General features: G+C 45.9%; 1 protein-coding gene across 8 annotated transcripts in view; it reads left to right on the forward strand.

The window, feature by feature from the left end:
- Window positions 1-20321, forward strand: part of ANKRD11 (ankyrin repeat domain 11) — a 220659-nt gene that overhangs the window by 158920 nt on the left and 41418 nt on the right. For 7 of the 8 annotated variants that reach the window (XM_015562954.1, XM_006762181.2, XM_006762179.2 and 4 more), the window contains one exon: window positions 7934-8072. In XM_015562954.1, coding sequence (XP_015418440.1) covers window positions 7934-8072 — 139 coding nt within the window. Of the gene's footprint in view, window positions 1-7933; window positions 8073-20321 lie in introns of those variants that run through there. The other variant, XM_006762182.2, reaches the window with a different exon arrangement.

The following is a 20321-nucleotide window of genomic DNA, read 5'->3' on the forward strand; positions in this document are numbered from 1 at the left end:
TACACATTGTTCTTAGAGGAAACCCTAAAGTCTTGTCTGTAGAGGTTATACTCAGCCTCCCCGAAGGTCAGCAGGCCCACCTCTCCCTGAGGGATGGGGCCTAGCTCTAGAAGTGGTCTTGTCAGTGCTGTGAGTGGGAGTGCTGTAACCCTGTGATCCGCCCCTTTCATCCAAGAGGAGTAATTTCAGTAGTGACCTCAGTTTTTTGTTCTTGCTTGCTTTAAAAGAGAGAGAGAGAGAGAGAGAGAGAGAGAGAGACAGACACTAAGGAAGAAACATCAAATCGGTTGACTCCCATACGCGCCCAGACTGGGGGTCGAACCAGCAACCTTTTGGTGTACAGGACAATGCTCCAACCAACTGAGCACCCAGCCAGGGTTTGACCTCAATTTTGAAGCTAGAAGGGGCATGGTTGAAGTGGCCTTGGCTTGTAACTGCTTCGTACTGTGGTTTTATGGCAGTTCTTGGGCATGACCTGTCATGAGCAAGGGAGCATCCCTGAAAGGAGTCACTCACACACATTTGTTTTTCCATATGCCAGGTTTATTAGGGGAGTCCTCCCCAGTAACCCAATAGAGTTGCATTCAAGTTACACACAGAGAAGGGGGGCTTACACGATAGAAGCAAGCAAAGCAATCGTTTGGTGCAAAGTCCTGGTCACTGGCCACATCTGCAGATGGAGACATGGGTCTTGGTCTCAAGCCAGGCCCCTATAGTGGTGGCACATATCTGGTGGAGTGGAATTCTGGCAGGGCTCTGGGTATGATCCTTGGTACAGCCAAGCTGGAGCATTGAATAGTTGAAGTTCTGAGTTCTTATAGCCCACAGTGGATGGAGTGCACTCATATCGGTGTCCAGATGGAGTCCTTATCAGAGTGTTCAGACTTGTGATTTTTTGATGTTCTGGGCCATCCAAAGGATGTTCCTGTTATACCCCATTACCTCAGTCTTGACATAGCACTTGATATAACTGTCATAGCTGACATTGACTCCATATTGGGTTGTCAAAAGTGTTCAGAAAGTCTGCTCAGCTCTTGCTCTATACAAGGCCATAATAAACAGAATCTGCAGGGCCACAGGTCTCCATGCTTGTTCCTTTGACACTGAGGAGCCCTGGGAGCCCCTGGTTCCACAAATCCAAAAGAAATTGGTTGAAGAAAGAGTAGGATGTTATGTCCTTATAATGGAATCAGAGAAAGGATGATGGTGGGTCCCGTTTTCTTGGATCCCAGACCCCTGAGAGTGTCAACTCTTTTCATGCTTCAGATAGGTTTTCTGAGGACAGTGAAATCTCCAGCAAAGTCAGGTTATTGTCACAGATGGATTCCTGCAATCTGTATCATCTGGAGCAGTGGTCGCCAAACGGTAGTCCGTGAGGTCTGAAAGGTTGGCGACCACTGACCTGGAGAGTCTTAGCTGTTGGGATTTCTGTTTGTCTATCTGTCTTTCTGTTTTGTGAGGGCAGAGAGAGAAATAGAGAAAAACCACAGACAGTGTGAGGTGAGCCAAGGTCCTCTTCTTTGCCCAGACTGGTCCTGGAGTTGGGAGTTATTTACAGGTTTCTGCTCACTTAGCCACAAGGGCTTCCCCAACTGCTGATTCAAATTGAGTAGCACCAGCCTACCCTGCACCCTTTCTGCTCTCTATACTAAATGATCCTTCTATGTAGCATTTGCTCCCCTTTGACACACCTGCATTTGCTTGTCATACGATCTCTCCCCATCATAATAAATAAGCTCTTGGGAGGAGCCTTTTTGTGTTCTCACAATGCTTTATTACTAGGCATTACTGTGCAAATGCTGACACCCACAGATGCTCAAATCAGATTTCACAAGTGAAGGCAGGTTAGGCCTTTGAGAAATAAGGGACACGGATTGGAAAGGAAGGAGTGAAGCTGTCTTTCCTTGCAGAGGACGTGATCATCTATGTAGAAAATCTTAAGAAACCTACACAAAAGATCCAAGAACTAAGAAGTGAGCTTGGCAAGGTTGCACAATACACAGCCAGTATGCAGAGTATATTTCTAAATGCTGTTAGTGAACAATCAGCTATTAAAATTTAAAAATACACTTATAGTAGTGTCAGAATACGGATTCTTTTTTAAAAAATGTTTTTTTTTTAATTGATTTATTTAGAGAGGAGGGGAGAAGTATATAGAAAGAGAAATGTCAATGAGAGAGAAACATCTATTGGCTGCCTCCGGCAGGCTCCCTACTGGGGATCGAGTCTGCAACCTGGGCATGTGGCCAGACCGGGAATCAAACCGCAGCCGGGCAAATTATGGATTCTTAAGGAATAAATTTGGTGAAAGATGTGCAAGACTTGTACCCTGAAAGCTACAAAACATTGCTGAGAGAAATTAGGCAGACCTAATCAAATGGAGAATTATACCATACTCATTTGTCAGAAAAATCTCAATGTTATTTAGATACCATCCTCCCCAAATCGATCTATATATTCAGCATATTAGCCGCTCAAAATTCTTGTAAGCTTTTAGGTAGAAATTGATACGCTGATTCCAAAGTTCATATGGAAATTCAAAGGACCTAGAATAACCAAAAGCACTTCTCTTGTATGTGCCCCAACTGGGGATCGAATCCACAGCCTCGCTATATGCCCTAACCATGAATTGAACTTGCAACCTTTTGGTATATAGGATGATGCACCAACCAACTGAGCCACCTGACCAGGGCAGTTATTTTTTCATTTGATAGTTGTGAGAAATGCTGACTTGTCTGAATTCAAATAATGGACTCGGAGACATGAAGTATGGCAAAAACAAGACTTTTAATACGGTCTTGCAAGAGCGGGTGTCTGATTGAACAGGCACACACAGAGCAGTGATCACAGGGTATTTATCCCTAAAGTGTGCGAGTTCTTCCTCCTGTTCCTCATTGGCTGAGTACTATGGGGTTAATAGTTTTCCTCATAGGTCGCCTGGGTCTTATGTCTCCTATTGGATTATTTTAAAAAGTGGGCTGAGGCCTTTTCTAGTTGTCTCCACCTCCCATTGTCTAGGTGGATCTTCCTGGAAAATGTGCTATTGGTCATGTACAGTTTTTTGTTCTTATAACTTCTCCTCCCCTCCCTATATTCTGTTTGCCCTGGGAAAATTCAGTAACTGTTTCCATTAAAAGTTGACTCTGCTGAAGGTGGATCACCAAGGCCTATTTCCTATAATAATAAGGGAAAAGAAGTCAGTGCCCCTGACTGAATAGTTAGATATTGCATATTTTAAAAACTCTTACGCACACTGGTTGAAAATCACTGCTGTAGAGTTATAATAATAAGATAGCGTGGTATTAGCCTAGGACAGGCATATCAATGAGGGGAACATAGAGACCAACACACACGAATGGTCAATTCTTTTCAGCAAAGATACTGAGGCAACTCAGTTGGGAAAGGATAGTCTTTTCAACTAATGGAGGCGGAACAATTGGATTGACATATTTATGCTGTTTTTAATGACTAATATAATTTTGTTCCTGTTGGATTCTTTTGCTGTTGGCCATTTATAGATTAGTTAACCATAGTTAAGGTAGTTCCAGGGTGAATGTACCAAGTGGACCATGACTATTCTCTAAACAGTACTACACTTTTCTTTTCTCCTCTGTGTGGAAAGCATGGTGTGTTGGGGAATTACAAGCCAGCCTTCCTTTCTTTGTACATGATGTGCGTGGAGTCCCCCCTCTCATCACCCCACCTCAAATTTATTGTGAAGGATACTATGAGAAGGGCCAACCAGGTCACCATCTGGTTGTCCTATTCAGCTGTTACCACCCTGGCGGTTTTTATGGCATATCAAAGTCTGACACTGAAGTGGCTGATTAGGATGAATTTAATGTTTTAGGTATTCTTTTACCATTTGCGAAATGAAAACATGTTGTAATGTGTACAGTTGGTTCCTATTGTGATTCCTATTTTACTAGTGAGGAAAGCTCCACTCTGCCCCAACCCAGCTGCTCAGCAAGGTTCTGAACTCAGGTCTTTCCAGAGAGCTGTGTTCCTGCTGTACGGCTCAGGGCTGAGCCCCTACCGCACTCCAGGTGCAGTGCAGGTGTTTGCTTTTCCCTGTACAGCTAGTATGGTGAGGAGCTGCGATTTTAAAACTGTTGGAACTTTTTAAGTGACATATCAGTGCAAATCATATATTACAGTTCATTTTTAAAACCTGGCATAGCCTCCATCCAGATCAACACATAGCAGCATTGTCAGTCTCCTGGGAGACTTTCTGTGCAATCTGTAGCACTTCTGACCAAAGTGACCTCTGTTCTGACATCTATCACTGTAGATAAGTTTTTGCTCTTGGGATTTACATGAGAACACTTGTTCAACGTTACATCTGATTTACAGGCTTTTCTTAGCAGCAGTTCTCTTCCTTTGTTGCTGTGTAGTATTCCATTGTATGAATGTTCAGCAACTTATTTATCCATTTCTCCTGTAAACATTTGCATTCTTTTTAGTTTGGAATATAGCAGAGTAATGACATAAAGACATTTACATTGTTTTTCCCCCCAGTGGTTTAATAATTTGTCAAAATTAATTGTCTCAGTTCTGCAGTCTCGAAAGCTGTGAGAGTTCAGATTAACTCACGTTTTTGCTAACACTTGGTGTCCGTTTAAATTTAGTCATGCTGGTGGGTATGTAGGAGTATCCTGTGGTTTTATTTGTATTTTTCTGTTGTTTCCCAGTCATGAAGATGTCCTCCTGTACTATCTTCTAAAAGCTTTCAGTCTGAGGTTCATCTGGAATTAATTATTGTTTTGTGGTACAAGTTAAGGGTCAAGGTTTATTTTCTTCCCTATGGATGTTCACATGGTCATTGTCACTAAAAAGACCTCCTCTCCCCCCATGTGTTGCAGCAGAGGCTTTGTCACCAGCTAGGTGGGGTTCAAATTTGTGCTCTTTGTTCCAAACCTTTGGTCCTTAGTCCAGGACCACCTGTTGTGATGACCATAATTTTATAGTCTTGGTCTCTGGTAGTTTAGTTGGCTGAACTTTGGTGTTTTTCAGAGTTATCTTTACTATTTTTGACCTTTTGCTTTTCTATGTGCATTTGGAATAAGCTGATTTCCAAAAGAAAAATGCCTACTGGGGTTTTAACTGTATTGCTTTAAATATAAAGATTAATGGGGAGAATTGCCAGGTTAACAATGTGAGTTTTCTTATCATAAACATATTCCTCCATTTTTATGTCTTTTTTTCCCTCTCAGTAATGTTTTCTAACTTTATATAGGGGGCTTGAACATCTTTTGTTAGATTTATTTTTTTGTATTTGATGTCTTTTGATATTTTGATATCATTTCCTAATTGTTTGTAGGAAATAAAAATAAATTCCAATATCTAACAACTTCTTTAATTTATATACTAACTTTCTATTTAATTATATATTCCTTTGGATTTTTCAGGTATACAGTCAGTCATTTTAAAATTAATACTTTGTTATCCTTTGGGGTGGGGGGTGGGGGAAAGGAATTGAGCCAAATCTAGCTCTAGAGGGGATTTTATTTTTGTGGCCTAGAAGTGCATGATGTGATTACTCATGCATCAGTATTGTTTTCCTAGAGGTGTCATGGAAGTTATCTATGTTGTTACATGTAAACATGTGTTTTTTTTTATTGTATAATATTCCATTTATGACTACACTAGAATAAATGTATCCATTTGCCTTTTAAGGGGCAATTGTGTTGTTTCATTATTTTACTATCATGAATAAACTGCTATGAACATCACCGTGCCATTTGTGAACATGTGCACTAATTTCATTAACTTTATGAGAAACTGTCCAAGTGGCTTTGCCATTTGAGTCCCATCAGCAACAACTCAAGTTCTTGTTTTTCTGCCACACCCTTGTCAACATTTGATACTGTTAGTCTTTTTTATTTTAGCCATTCTAGTGGGATTATTTAGATCTTGTGGTTTTAATTTGCATTTTCCTAATGCAGAGAACACCTTTCCAAATGTTAATTGGCTATATGGATATTTTCTTTTACAAAGTACATATTCATGTCTTTTGCTCATTTAAAAAAAAGGTTTGCTTCTCAATAGATGAGGTGATTATAGGTAACCTTGCCTAGATACATCCCCCCTCGTTCCTCCTCAGGACAACACCCAATCTTCTGCACTTGAGTAGAAGGTTCCTGGACCCCCTTTGTCAGGTAGAGGACTGTCCCTTCTTATGTGCTGAGACTTCGTGTAAGAATTAATGTAGACTTTTATCACAGGCCTTTTTCTGCAGCTATTGAAATGATCATGTGATTTTATTTTCTTCAGGTGGTGAATTACGTTGATCTTTTTATTTCTTGCATTCCTGAATACTATATTATTTGTAATATATCTATAGATCAGATTCACCAACTGGGCCAGGAGTTTTCTTGGTAGGCAGGTGTTTATTACAGTTTGGGGTTTTTGCTAATGGGTTCCATTCTTCCAGTTCTGTGGTGGCAGGTACAGGTAGTGACAGGTGTGGCTGTATCCTGACATCTCAGGTACACAGTAGGGTGAGATGTCTAGCATCTGTTAGGCTCTATCTTCCAGGGGTCCTTCCTCATCCCAGCAGTATTGCCCATAGCTCAGGCTCTGCCTGGTGGCCTCTCTTTGTACTCCTGATGCCCTCAGAGCTGGCAGCATGTTCTGGCAGAGATCTCCCTGGTCACTTGAGGATGTCTCTCATCTGCTAAGGTTGGTGGATGCTATGGCTGAATGATCAAGCTGGAGGATCATTTGGGCCACAGGAGGAGGGAATTCAGTTATGTTTGGTGCAGGAGGTAGCATCTCCTGAGAATACCCCCGCCTCTTAAGGTGCTGTCCACTGAGGGGTTGGGTTCAGGGTGTCCACCTGCTGCAGACAGCAAAGCAGGGGCTCCTCTTGCTACAAGGTGCCCATTTCATTCACACAGACACACACACACTGCTTTTTGGGATCAGAGCACCCTATGCTCATGTGACCTCACCTCATATGGTACAGCACTGCATGGTGAGCGGCTGAATTTACATGCCTGACGAGCACTGAGATCCCCATTTATCATCTTGAGGTGGGCACTGTCTTCCATTCTACAGACACAGTACTAGACTTGCATAAGGTTGGCCAGCTTGTCAGGGTGGGCTGGAATTTGGGCTTGCTAGTACTTACCCTGCAGGACAAACCAGCCCTGAGACTAGTGCAAGGAAGGGGGTGATGAGGATAGACGTGTCCTGCCCACTCTCCTGCTAGCTCTTGCTTTGGAGTGGGTCATCTGCACTCAGGTTTACAGATGTGGGCTCTGCTCTGAAATTGATGCTTGCTCTGCAGGATTTGTCCTGAAGACAGCTTCACAGTGTCACAGGCCTGTAGTGGTGCCAAAGACAGCATGAGCACGGGCGGGTCATGTGAGGCCACGTGGAACTATGCATAGGATGTCAGACAGGGAAGGAGGAGAACCCAGTCCATTCACAGGAAGGGAGGAGTGCAGTCTCTTGGGGGATGGACACACTCCTGTATGGTGGGAGGCCCAGGCAGGTTGAAAATCAAGACACCACCTGTCCACACACCTTTTTAAGGCTCTTGCACCTGGATCTTTTCCCTGGGAAAATGGGTTCAGGCAACTGTGTCTCTGTATGCTCTGCTTTCTTCATACTCACGATAATACTTGTTAGCCGCAATTTCTCAAGACTCCTCTGGTTCAGGACAAGAAATGGGGCCATGTTTGATCATGGACAGGGCTCAATGGCAGCTCTGGTCTGTGAGGGGCCTAATGGGTGAGCGTGGCTGTCTGCCCTATAGAGGAAGACCGAGGAAACGAATAGGCACACCTAATTCTGGCGGGCAGGAAGGGCTGTTAATTACCCAAGTAAGAGATTTGCTTTAACTGGCACATAAATGAGACCATAGTGGATGTGAAAATTTGAGACTAATTTGTAAATGATATCTGAAAGTGTCACTTTCTTTTTCTAGGATAAAGATAAAGTTTCTCTAACCAAGACCCCAAAGCTGGACCGCAGTGATGGAGGGAAGGAGGTGAGAGAGAGAGCAACCAAACGGAAGCTGCCCTTCACTGTGGGGGCCAATGGAGAGCAGAAGGACTCAGACACAGGTACCAGGAGCCCAGCGCCGCCTCTGTCCCTCTGTCCCCTGGCTCCTTCCTGACTGCCTCCAGGTCATCCTCACTTGAACCCTTCCCATATCATATCTGACAACTCTTCTCCCATCCTCAGGGGTCTGCTGACAACAGGCTCCACCTGGGAGGTGGCCCCAAACCCATTCTAGGAGTCCTACTGCAGTCCTGGGGGGTGACCCAGAGCAAGGCCTCACAGCTTCTTCTCTTATCTGATGTTCCAGGGGGTACTTGGGGATGCTAAAAAGATTAACACCGAGAGAATTCATATAAGTGTGCATAGCAGAAATGCTCTCTGGACCCCAGCATGCCCAGGGAGCCTCCAAGTGTATATCCAGCCATGAGGCTTTCAGGCATTCCGTGCTCTTTTTAATCTCCTGAAAGGGGATTAAACATGTTTTCCATGTTGGAGGATAAACATGTTTTCCATGAAGGCTACAAAAACATAAATTAAACCCAGTTATTTGAAATAAAATCCAAAGGGACCACTGAAAACAGGATCCAACGAGTGCAGGTCAATGAGTATAGGTGTACATGTGTCTGTGTGTGAATGTGTAAACGTGTGTGAGCATGTGTGCACATCTGCGTGGGAGTGTATACGTGTGTGTGAGCATGTGCGTGCATGTCTCTGTGTCTTTGAATGTGTACATGTCAGGAGTTAATAATACTTGGTGTGTACACTTTTAAGTTGGTTCCATCTAGAGCTGCTCACTGGGACACATGCTGTGTCCAGGCAATAACCTGCTCTCTCTCCTGCTGGCCCACACTCTCTTCCTCTTGATCCTAGTGCCCAGGGGCCTTCCCAGCCTACTAGCCATCTGACTGCTCTGCAAACTTGTAGGCCAGTTGCATGCCAGGGCTGAGAAAGGTCACAGAGCATGCAGAAGGCCACAGAGTCTGGTTGAACCCACAGAGCTGTGAGGTGGGCCCAGGCTTTCCCACAATGCAGCCATAGGACAAGGAGCAGAAGCCCTGCAAAGATGGGGCATGGGTTGGGGCTTCCTGCATGTGAGGATATGTGTCAGATACTGAAACAAGGTAAATGTAAGAAAATTGGGAGAAATGGCAGAGGGAGCAGCCTGGAAAAATAATCTGTGTCACAGCTTTTATTCATGAGGTCACAGGTCCTTCACTCACACCTTCCTGTGCAGGTGCTCCTAAAAGAAGCAGGTTCACAGTAGCTGTGCAGATACTATGGTTAGTTAAAAGCCAGTGAAATGGGTATGATTTTGCTGGCTGGGATATGAGGAAGGTGGTATGGGCCAAACCCTTGTTTTTTGTCACCGAGTAGGCACATTGGGAATGGGAAGGGGTGAGTTTGCAAGGGGAGGGGCCGTGGAGCAGAGGGAAGATGTGGGTATGTATGTGGACATGGGCTCCCATCAGAATGGAGGGGTGTTCACAGGGATTCTGTGACTCAGGCTTTAGGTCCAGAGAAGATCAGGCCAGGCCTGGATATCCTCTCCTGTTTTTAATGCCCATGCCAGTTCTAGTTGTAGAGGGTGTGCTGTTGCTGTTGGTTATTGGCTGCCTGGATGTGGGGGTCTGAAAGACTCCAGAAGGGGTTCTGGGGTGGTCCTGTGTGTTCTTGGAACCTTGATTTCAGAGTCAAGGAGATAGTGCTGAGTTCCCATCTCCTGAGAGAATGTGCTACCTGAGCAGAGGTTGGTGCATCTGCATTTCTGTGGAGCATGCCTAGGGGTGGATGATCTTGGCTACCCACCCTATCTGGTTGGTAGGGTTTCTTTACAAGGACTGTTTCATGTCTTTAAGATTTTTTAAATTGAATTTATTGAAGTGACATTGGTTAATAAATTATATAGGTTTAAGGGCCCATTTTATCTTGATGGTGGCTTTTTAGGTTTGTGTGTTCCAGCAGGCCTCACAGATTAGTCTGTTGATGGTTCGCATCTTCTCAGCAGAAGGTGTGCATGCTAGTTCTCTGAGGTGTCCAGAAGGTTCTTGGGACACCCCAGGAGTGCTTAGGTTTACTAACTGTGAGTCTGGATGTAGAGAAAAATCACTGTGAAGTAGGAAAAAAGTGAAGACCATTTTGAAAATAGAATTTTCCAAGCAAGGACTATGTTACAAAAATATAAGTTAAATATAGTACTTGCCCTTCTATGTTTATTTTCCTTTTGGGGGCCAATTTTAATAACTTTCTTACAAATCTGCTCTGTTAATATGACAAAACTAGATTTTCCAATGAGATGATTTTGGTTCATGGGTATGTCAAGTATCACTTGTATTAGGAGCCTCTAAACTAGCTGATCTTTGTGCACCATGTACACCAGTGGGAAGCCCTCTGCCTGGCCCTACTAGGTCTGTAGGCCATGATTAGTTACCTGTTAACTTGTCTTCTTCCTACTTGTACTTCCTGGCCAGCAGGAAATCTGAGCTGGATATTAACTTCGTACTAACTGTAGGAGCATTTCTTGCTCAGAAATATGGGCGAAGATGGATGAGGCCATTTCTCTGAGAGACACACACCTGCCCACTGCAGGGCTGTACCTCCAGCTGTGAGGAAGGGGGAGAAGCCACACAGGGGAGAATTACTAATTCTGATGAGTGACTAAGATAGATGCTGGTCTCTTTGGTCTGAGGCTAGGTTCCTCAAGAGCAACCCACCTGGAGACTGCCCTGCATCCTGGTTCTGCATGTTCCTCTAGCGCCCTCTGCTGGGAAGATGTGGTCCAGCTTGCTCTATAAGGTATACATGGCAGAAGGCTCCAGAAATTGAGGCTCTGAGTGGCAAATACTGAGTTTCCTTGGCTGTGCCCTGACTGGGCAGAGGCTGTTGAGTCTCCTCCAGAGACCACCGAGCTGCCTAAGAGCCTTCTGTTTCATAGACCCTCAGGAATTGCTGCACATAACCCAGTCCATAGCAGACTGGTCTCTGCAACAATTAGTCAAGGTTGGGGGCAGCTTGCCAAGAACAACACCTGTCTGTGGTGAAAGCTGGAAATACCCTACACATCCATGCCTAATCAAAGCAAATTCATCCTGACGTGGTTTGTCATGGTCGCACCCTGAACATTTCATGTCCAGGTGAATATGAGTGTGTGTCAGGAACTACTTCAATATCCTTCCAGAAACTCTGGCCAGAGCGTGCCCCAGAGCCAGGGCTGGGCACAGGCTGCACATGCCGTGTCTTGGCCCTTCCAGCCTAGGACCGAAGCAGGTCTGGCTATCTGTGTAGGAAAAGCAAGCAGGCCAGCCTTTCATTAGCAGGTCGTCTGAGGAGGCTCAGCCTGCCCCAGCACCTGCTGCTGACTCACTGCTAGGTTTGTTATAAAGCATCTTACCACTTACAGTGTTTATGATGAAATTGTATGATGTCTGCTACTTGCTTCAAATTATACTATTTTATTAACTTTTTATATGGTTAAATTTTCCCACAACTTGAAAAAAAATCTGTACGTAAATATTGTTTAGGTTGGTTTAGATGATTACCTACTCTCTCCAGGCTTCCTTCATAAGCTTTTGATTCTTTACAGTTTTCCATCCCTTAGTCTGAACATTAGTGTGCTGCTTCCCAACTGGAACCACACACAGATGGGCCCTGCTTGTCCCCTGAGGTCCCCTTGATGCTTCTCTGCCAGAAGCATCAAGAGCTTGGCTACTGCCTATCCTCAATACCTGAATGTGTCTTTGGAATGAGAAAAATTTAAGATTTTATTTTATTTTTACCTTGTAAGACTTGTCTCTGATATCTAGGGTATTTATTCAGAAGTGCTGAAATGTGAGCTCATTCATTCAAGTGTTTGAGGACACTTACTTATTTACCGAAATCATGATCACCCTGGTTCTGTAAGATGGGAAAGTACTGGCTGCTGTGACTGCTTGGGGGGCTGTCCTCTGTTTGTGAAAGGAAGACATTTCTCTCTTCTGTTGGCATCTGCAGAACTTCTTAGAACCCAACACCATGATGAAGAAGGGGCTTCTGCTCACTCACTGAGTGCTGAACTGTGGCAGAGGGAGAGCAATGTGGCACCGTGGGAAACTGACACCACTGTGGAACCGCTGGCTGTAAAGGGCACATGCCAACCACAGTATGACCCTGGGAACTCTCAGGCCTTGGCTGATGCATTATGACAAGACTCCCAAAGGTAGAAGTACTGGGGTAGGATGCCGTAGCCACATGCAGCAGGAAGGCCTGATCAGTCTGCACTACACTGGGCACCTGATCACCTTGCATCTCAAAGTAGAGTCAAGAAGAAGGGCAAGGTTGGACCCATTGCTCTGTGGCTCTCTTCTTGCACTACATGACTAAACTTAGGTTCTGCCCATTCCTGACTTGCCACTACCATGGAATAAAGATGAATGCTGTTATGCAGCAAAGAGATGGGATGTGGATGTTGGTGAGCAACCAGTGGGGCTACAGGGCAGAAGGTGAGAGAGCCCAGCACCTGCCCCTCCCATGATGATCTGAGTTCAAGGGTGAGAGCCCAGTTTATCTGAGGAACCACATTTGGTCACTTATAAAGAAGCACATCCAAGTAAAATATTTTCAAATAATTAAGAATTCCTCTGGTCAAGCTATTACCCAAACATGTTTCCTCTAAACTTGAACAGCTTCATATACAAAGGGGGGTTTGGAATAAAGGAAGATTCTTTGCATTTAAAATTCTCTATTTCCCGCAGTTGCAGAAAAGGTGTGATCCTACAGGGTATCACAGCCTCCCTTAGGACCCTTTACAGATGCACTCTAGGAGGCAGCCAGGCCCATTCTATAAACATAGCATAGGTGAGTCAGGGCCTTGCGACCACTCCAGCTTCTGAGATTTGCTGGGAAGATTCCCAGGACCCCTTATGTAGTCCTACTCATGACCATAACTGATGACAGTGATAGGCCACAAAGCAAAGTCAGCTTGTAGTCCTCCCTGCAGAGTCACAGAACTACTTCTGTGGATTTTGAGGACACTCGGGAGTATAGTTGACCAGGGAAGGCCATAGAGGGGAGGGCACAGGAGCCTGTCTGGGATGTATCCTGGTGAGACACTTTGGGACTTTGAATGTATTTATTAAATCCCCTGTGCTGCTTGGTGTTTTCATCTGTAAAGCTCTAAATTGTGAGGAGTTTGTGATTCTGACCTATGAAGTTTTTTTGGGGGGGTAGAGGGGGCAGTGTGGAACTTGCAGCAAATGCTCCAGTCAGCTCTCAGGAGGAGTCTGGGTCAGGGCATGGCCCCTTCACTAATGCTGCTTCCAGGGTTGCAGTTGAAGACCTGTGCAGGCAGGCCCAGGGACTAGCAAGGATTGATGACATGGTTCAGGTGTGGTTGCAGGTTTGAATTATGAATTTAAAAAAAAAATTCCATATGCTTTGGTGTAGTGAAAGTGATAGGGATGCTGTTGTCTGGGCCCTTTATGCTGATATCACTTTCTTATATTCTGGCTTCCTGGTTATAATAGCCTTCATTGAATTCCCACAAGCAGAGCTAGCTGCTCTCTTCTTGGAGAGAGGTGATTAAGACCAGAGAAGGGACCTGCTGAGTCACACAGAGCCCCTCTTTTAAAATGATGAATGATAGTAATTTCTAAAAGAAAGAAAGAAGTTGATACGAATCAGGAAATTGGAAGGAGAAGCCAGTCACAACTGCAGCCTAAATATTAGATGATACCCTACCCAACCCTGGGGCCTGGATGGTTGGATATAAGAAGTAAAACAGACTGGCTGTAGGAAATAACCATTGGCTTCTGGGGAGATCTGGTAGTCAACTCATTGGGACCAATGGCCGTTTGGTAGTTCTAGGTTAACTGTGGTGTTGCAAGCTGATGGTGGGAGATGGCCTATTGTTATATTGCCCCGTGACCTTATAAAGCATAAGGGGCTTGGACGATTCGTGGGGTGTGTGGAGTGATAGGGCTTGTGACTGAGAGGGAGGAAGGAGCTACCTTCCTCCCTATAAGAGATAGAATATAAAAACAGAAAAGAAGGGAGGGTTGATTTGCCTGGGCTGTGGGATAATTACCTAGAAGGGTGTTTGCCTTTTTAAGAAATATAGTTCCCTTTTCCTTTTTATAAGCTACAGCGATTTTTGTCTGATTCCATCTCTTGATTGGTATAGGGATGGTGGTATACACTGAAGAGGAGAGGGAAAGGCAGAGCCAGCAATTCCCGGCTAAGGAGGGAATGGGTAAGATTAAGTGTTCGTTTGAGATGAGTGGTGGTGAGAAAGTTTCTTATGGGTGTAGGAGAGGAGGGCTGGAATAGGATGAGGAGGAGAGTTAATTCACACTTCCAGGGTCGGGATTGTTCCAAGCGGGGAAAGGGTATGTTTAGGATCTAGAAAGAAGGAAATCTTGTCCCATGGGTAATCGAAATCCCTTTGTAGAAGGCAGTCCCATGGAAAGGTGAGAATCCTGATGCAAAGGGAGAGGGAGCAGTAGCTAGGACCTGGAGGATTTGTATTGGGAGAGGAGGTGGGCTTTCAGGGAGGTCAGGGTTATTAGGGTACATAGGCAGCACCTGCAGGAGTGCTCACTCATTCGTCCTCTTCTTCTGGGATGTGGGTAAGGTGGAGTCTGGTGGGCCCAATCTGGTGGCTGTAATACTTAGGGGACTCCAGCGCATGTGATGGAGGTTTTTCTAGGGATGGGTTTTCATCCTGATAGTTTAGCTGCATTGGGGCAGTTGAGAGTACTTGATAAGGGCCTTGCCATTAGGGCTGTAAATTATTGATGGATTTCCTTTAGGAGGAGTAGGGGGATGTCTCCTGTAAAAGGTTGAAGGAAGATCTGATCAGCATGTTCTTCAGTAATTGTCAGATGCAATTTAAAATGGGGACATAGTTTCTGAGAGGGGTCTCTGTGCAAGGAAATTTCCTAATAAGAAGAGTCTTCCATACATGCGCTCAAAGGGACTAAGAAAGGAGGGTGTGTGTGGGGATTGCCCCGATATGCATAAAGGCTAGAGGCAGGAGAGAAGTTTAAGGTTCTTTAGTTTTGAGAGTTAATTTAATTAGGTGAAACTTAAGAATTTGCTTTTTCTATTTTGTCTGAAGATTGGGGCTGGTAGGGTGATGTATATTCCACGAGATGTTCTGAGTGGAGGGGACCTGGTAAGTTTTTTGAGATCTGAAAGCAGGTCCATTTTCTGATTGTAATGAGGTGGGTCAGACCTAGTGGGGAATGGCTTCTACCCACACTGAGACAGTATCTACGAGGGTTAAAGATACTTTTTTGTTTGTTTGTTTGTTTGTTTGTTTTTTAATAGGGGGCATGTGAGTGAAGTCAGTCTGCCAGTCTTGTCCAGGGATTTGGCCCCTTGACTGATAAGTGGGGGGAAAAGAGGTCTAATCTAACCTGTCCTTGTGGAGATACTGAGTAACAAGTAGAACAGGTTTGAAGGATATCTTGCAGTAGGGAGGCTAGGTTAGGACATGTGATGAAGGGTTTTAGGAGTTGTAAATATATCCTATATGTAGGGAATTGTGAATAGTCTGTAAGATATCAGGGGCCTGTCCCTGGGGAAGGATATATTTTCCCTGAAATTTTAACCATGGATCTTCCTGAGTGGCCCCAAGAGCTAATAGGGACTGAAGTTCCTCTGGGTTGTATTAGGGTGTTATATGGGGTATAGCTAAGAGCTGGGGAAATAGAGGCTTCCTCTCAGCTGCTGCTTTGGCCTCCTGGTCTGCTTTGTTATTTCCCAGTATTACAGGATCATTCCCTACTTGGTGTCCTTTGTAGTATATGACTTTTAAGAAGGCTAGAAAAGGGGAGAGAATTTCCTAAATACCAAGCAGGAAGGCCTGTGAGGCTTTCAGTGATAGTGTCAAGGAGTGGGAATGAACCGTAGAAATAAAGTCTAGGTTTCAACTTAAGGACATAAGCAACAAGAGAGAGCCTGGGAGGGGTTGGTTTAGCTTACTAGGAGAGAAGGGGTCCCTTTGGACATTGGGGCAGAATCAAGTCCTGACTCACTGGACAAACTTTTCTAGAACTTTCACAAGCATTTCTACCCATCTATATATATAAAAGCCAAAGGGACCAAACGACCGAATGATGAGCACTGACCACCAGGGGGCAGATACTTAATGCAGGAGCTGCCCCCTGATGGTCAGAGCGTTCCCACAGCCAGAGTGCTGCTCAGTTGACCAACCTGTCCCCATGGCCCACAAGCCCAGCGGCAGCCACTCATTTCCTCAGTAGTCCTGCAGGTCCAATCTCCGGAGAACAGGCCAGGCACTGCATGATCCCAACAATGCCTCCTGGGAGTCGGCCTCAGGCACTGCAGCCACTTCCCTTCCCTAGATGCTCCACAAGGAAGAAACAACATAAAAGCAACCTCCAGGTGGCTCCTGTCAACCAGTGGGAATGTCAGCTGGATGGATACAGATCCCAGGCCAGCCAGGGCATCCCACCGCCCTCCTGGAGGACTGATGGCATCCCGGGCCCCCCACCCCCACCCTCTAGGACCGGCGCCAGACCTAGAGCTCATGGCAGGAGAGCACTGCTCTGGGCAGCGCAAGCCTCTCCCGATTAGGAATGACTGGGCGCGAGCTCACAGCAGGTGCAGTGGGGCTGGGATGAGTGGGAGTGGCGGCCAGGAGTGGCAGGTGGTGTTGGACTGCCAATTTAGGCCCAATCCCCACGGGCCACATTGAGGCACCCCACCCGTGCATGAATTCGTGTACCAGGCCTCTAGTTCACAAATAACCAGCTTTAGCCAAAAAGTAAACAACCAGCATTTCTTAGATTGACATTTATCAACACACTTTAAGCACACTCTTACTTTCAAGAAAATATACACTCAACAAAGTACAAGAGACCTTCTGTAATAAAAAGAGCAGGCGAATTGAAATATGTCTAGCAATCAATGTTTCAATATTTTATGCTATTTTAAAATATTTATGTGTATATTATTTAACCCAGCAATGCTCCAAAGCCTTTAAGTTACCAAAGACTTTGGAAAATTATGTGTAGGCATATGAGGCTGGAGAAAAGGCAGGGGGAGGAGGAAGCAGGCCCAGCAGCCTATTCCCAGGCCTCTAGTCGCTTGGATTTAAAACTGCCACATTTTTCCTTAGAGATAATATGCTACGGTTTGGGTAATAATGAGTTCAGCTTCTGATAGTAGCCATACTGTTAAGTAAGCATGTGCAGTAAAGAAAGTTATTCTTAGGGAAAGGTGGGGTGGGTGTGGGTGAGAAGGCGCTGAGGTCAGAGCAGTTTTCAGAGCATTAAAGGGGTGAGAATGCTGGCCTTGGGATTTAAAGGCTCAGTGAGTGGTCCCTTTGCTCAGTGGGAGAAGACTAAAATTGGGAACCCAGAGGTGAAAGTATTCAGCGGGCCCAAGAAAAGAGACCATTTCTTGTTCAGAGGAGGGGACAGTCATGGAGGAGATAAGGAGATAAGGCGTTTACAGTCCGAGGAATGGCTCGGCCTTGTGAGGTCAGAGTGAAACTGAGGTAGGTGACTGTGGTTTGGGACAACTGGGCTTTATGAGGGGATGCATGGTAGCACTGGCCAAGCACCGAGGTAGAATGAGAAAAGAGTGAATGAGGGTATTTAGTAAGATTCAGTGTAGAGGTGAGATGGCTAATGGCTATGAGATTAATCCGTCAACCCCATAATGGAAACTGAGGAGGGGACAAGGGTCCCAGCGAATTCGGAGAGGGCAGAATAACTGGCCCCAGTGTCAATTAAAAAGGAGATTGGCTTACCTGCCACCACAGTCGTTACCCGAGTCTCTGCCCTGGTGATGTAAGTCTGTGGGGCCTTGTCAGGGCCTGGGCAGCTTCTTTGGTGGCCAGTCCCAGGAGGTCTGGGAGCTCCAAACCGGATCCAGAGGGCGGCCTTGCTGGACTGGCTGAGGTCCGACCTGGAGGGGCCAGACTACAGTCGAATTTCCAGTGGCCTTCCCTTCCACACCTTGGGCAGGGCCCAGGCGGGGGTCTTGGGTTTGAGCAGGACTTGGTTGATTGAATGTCTTTCCTTGTTGCATTTGAAGCATGGGCCTGGAGAAGGCTTAGCCCCTGACTTACCCTCCATAGGGGTTCATGAGAGTAGTGGCTAGGAGCTGGAAGGCCTCCTTCTGGGCCGAAGCCTTGGCCTGATCTCGCCTTTGTTTTGGATTTGGGTCTCCTCATCTCTATTATTAAAGGCCGGGTTAACGAGATCTTTTTGAGGGGTTTGTGGACCTCTGTCTATTTTTTGAAGTTTATGGTGTGTGTTAGGGGCTGATTGGGATATAAAATGGGTGTTCAGAAGAAGGGTTCCCATTGGGGAGGTGGGGTCTAAGGTGGTCAATTTCTGTAAGGCCTCCATGAGGTGGGAGAGGAGAGCTGGGTTTTCGTCAGGGCCTTGAGTGATTTCATTAAGTTTGTCACATTCCTTAGTAAAGGTGATCAGGTTGGTGGAAAAAGATCTGAGATGCCTCTCAATCTGTACAAGGTTGGACATAGAGAATGGGACATGGACTCAGACTATGCCCTCAGTTCCTGCTACCTCCCTCAAGGCTGGAATTGGCATGGGAATAGAAGAGGCTGTTAAGGAATATAGCCTTTGGTGGCCTGAGAACGAGTGTTAGATGGGAAAAGGCTGTTTCAGAACTCATGTTCTCAGGATTTGGCTCTCAGGGACTTGTGGGAGAAGGTAGTTGCTGATTAGGAAGGTCTGGGTTTTAGGAATCTACTGCAGGTGAGGGAGGCGATGTATAAGGGGGTGGAGGTCAGTGGTATGCTGGGTTAAAAGAAGATTCAGAATCAGAAGTGTTAGGAGTATGATGTTTTGTTTGAAGGAGAAGGATCTGATGGGTAGAGCCAGGACTGAGAGAGAGGATTGGGACTGAAGGATGAAAAAGGCCTGAACGTAGAGAATCTCTGACCATTTTTCATTACAGTGACAGTAATTATCTAAATTGCTCAGTGTGTTAAAATTAAAAGTGCTGTTTTCAGGCCATTGAGACTTATTATCTAATTTATGTTATGGCCAAACGGCAGTGTTTCAAAATAAACTGAGGTGATTGGGCATGATCCTCCCCGCCGCGAGTGCGCAGCGGAGGGCGTGTGGCGTGGCCCACAAGAGAGGAAGGGTGAGTGACAGACCACAAATCCAGAGTAGGCGTCGCTGCTGCTAAAGAAGTCACCATGAGAAATGAGAGGTGACCTTCTGGACTGGGCATCCCCAATCCAGAAGCTCCCAAAGCCAAATGGCTGAGGAGTCTTCTGGCCTAGTGCTAGGACTTTTGAGACGAGAGACTTCAGGAAGTCAGTGAGAGAGAGTGGTCAGAAGACCCGGGGCAGGGGAATTGTGGAACATCATTCACCTAGAGAAGATTGGCTGGTGTGGGGATGTAGAGTCAGCAACGGAGAAGGAGAGCTTCCTGGTCCGGCGTCCTCCTTGGCTTGTTCGGGAGGGTCCATATGAGAGGGAAGCCCAATCATGTCACCCGAGTAGGATTCGGAGGTAAGCCCAGGTTGAGCTGCCTACTGCTCTCCGAGTAGCAAACTTGGGGTGACCAAAGCCAGGGCAATGGCTCCCAATCCCTGTGGAACCCTCCCGGGTTTCGGCACCAAATGTTACAGTCGCCGAAGGAAGAGTGCCCGAGGCCAGAATGGTGAGGGATTACGAATTTATTGGATCATCTGCACACCAGGTGGCTGAGCCTGGATGGCTCCAACACCCCAGTGATGGGAGTCAGCGGTTTTTAAAGGACTTTGGCGGGCTTTTTCTGGGTGGAGAATTCTCTGTACAGGTCCAGATTCTGGGAAGTCCGGAGGGGAGAGATAATGGTCTTAGCAAGTGGTATGTGGTCTAAGCAAGTGGAACGTCCATTGTGAAGAGGCCTAAAGGTCAGTTCCCAGGGGAAGGGGTATTGATTCAATTATTTGATCAGACCTAACAATGATGAAGAAATCCATCCTGATAGAGAGGTTCAGCCCCAGGGACTTAACACCTTTGGATGATTAGAGAATGTAATGAGAGAAAATTGGAAACATGATCAAGGAACAAGATACTGTCAAAAAAGATCATGTAGATAAAATATATATATATACTAGAGGCCCGGTGCACAAAAATTTGTGCACTCGGGGGGAAGAGAGGGTCCCTCAGCCTGGCCTGTGCCCTCTTGCAGTCTGGGGCCCCCCGGGAGATAACGACCTGCTGGCTTAGGCTCGCTCCCGGGTGGCAGAGGGCAGGCCCAATCCCTAGGTGCCTGCCCCCCAGCTCCTGGTCGGGCTCAGGCAGGGCCGATTGGGGAGTTGGGGGGCCGCCCCCTGC

This window comes from Myotis davidii, unplaced genomic scaffold (genome assembly GCF_000327345.1).
Source record: "Myotis davidii unplaced genomic scaffold, ASM32734v1 scaffold77, whole genome shotgun sequence".
Lineage (NCBI taxonomy): Eukaryota > Metazoa > Chordata > Mammalia > Chiroptera > Vespertilionidae > Myotis > Myotis davidii.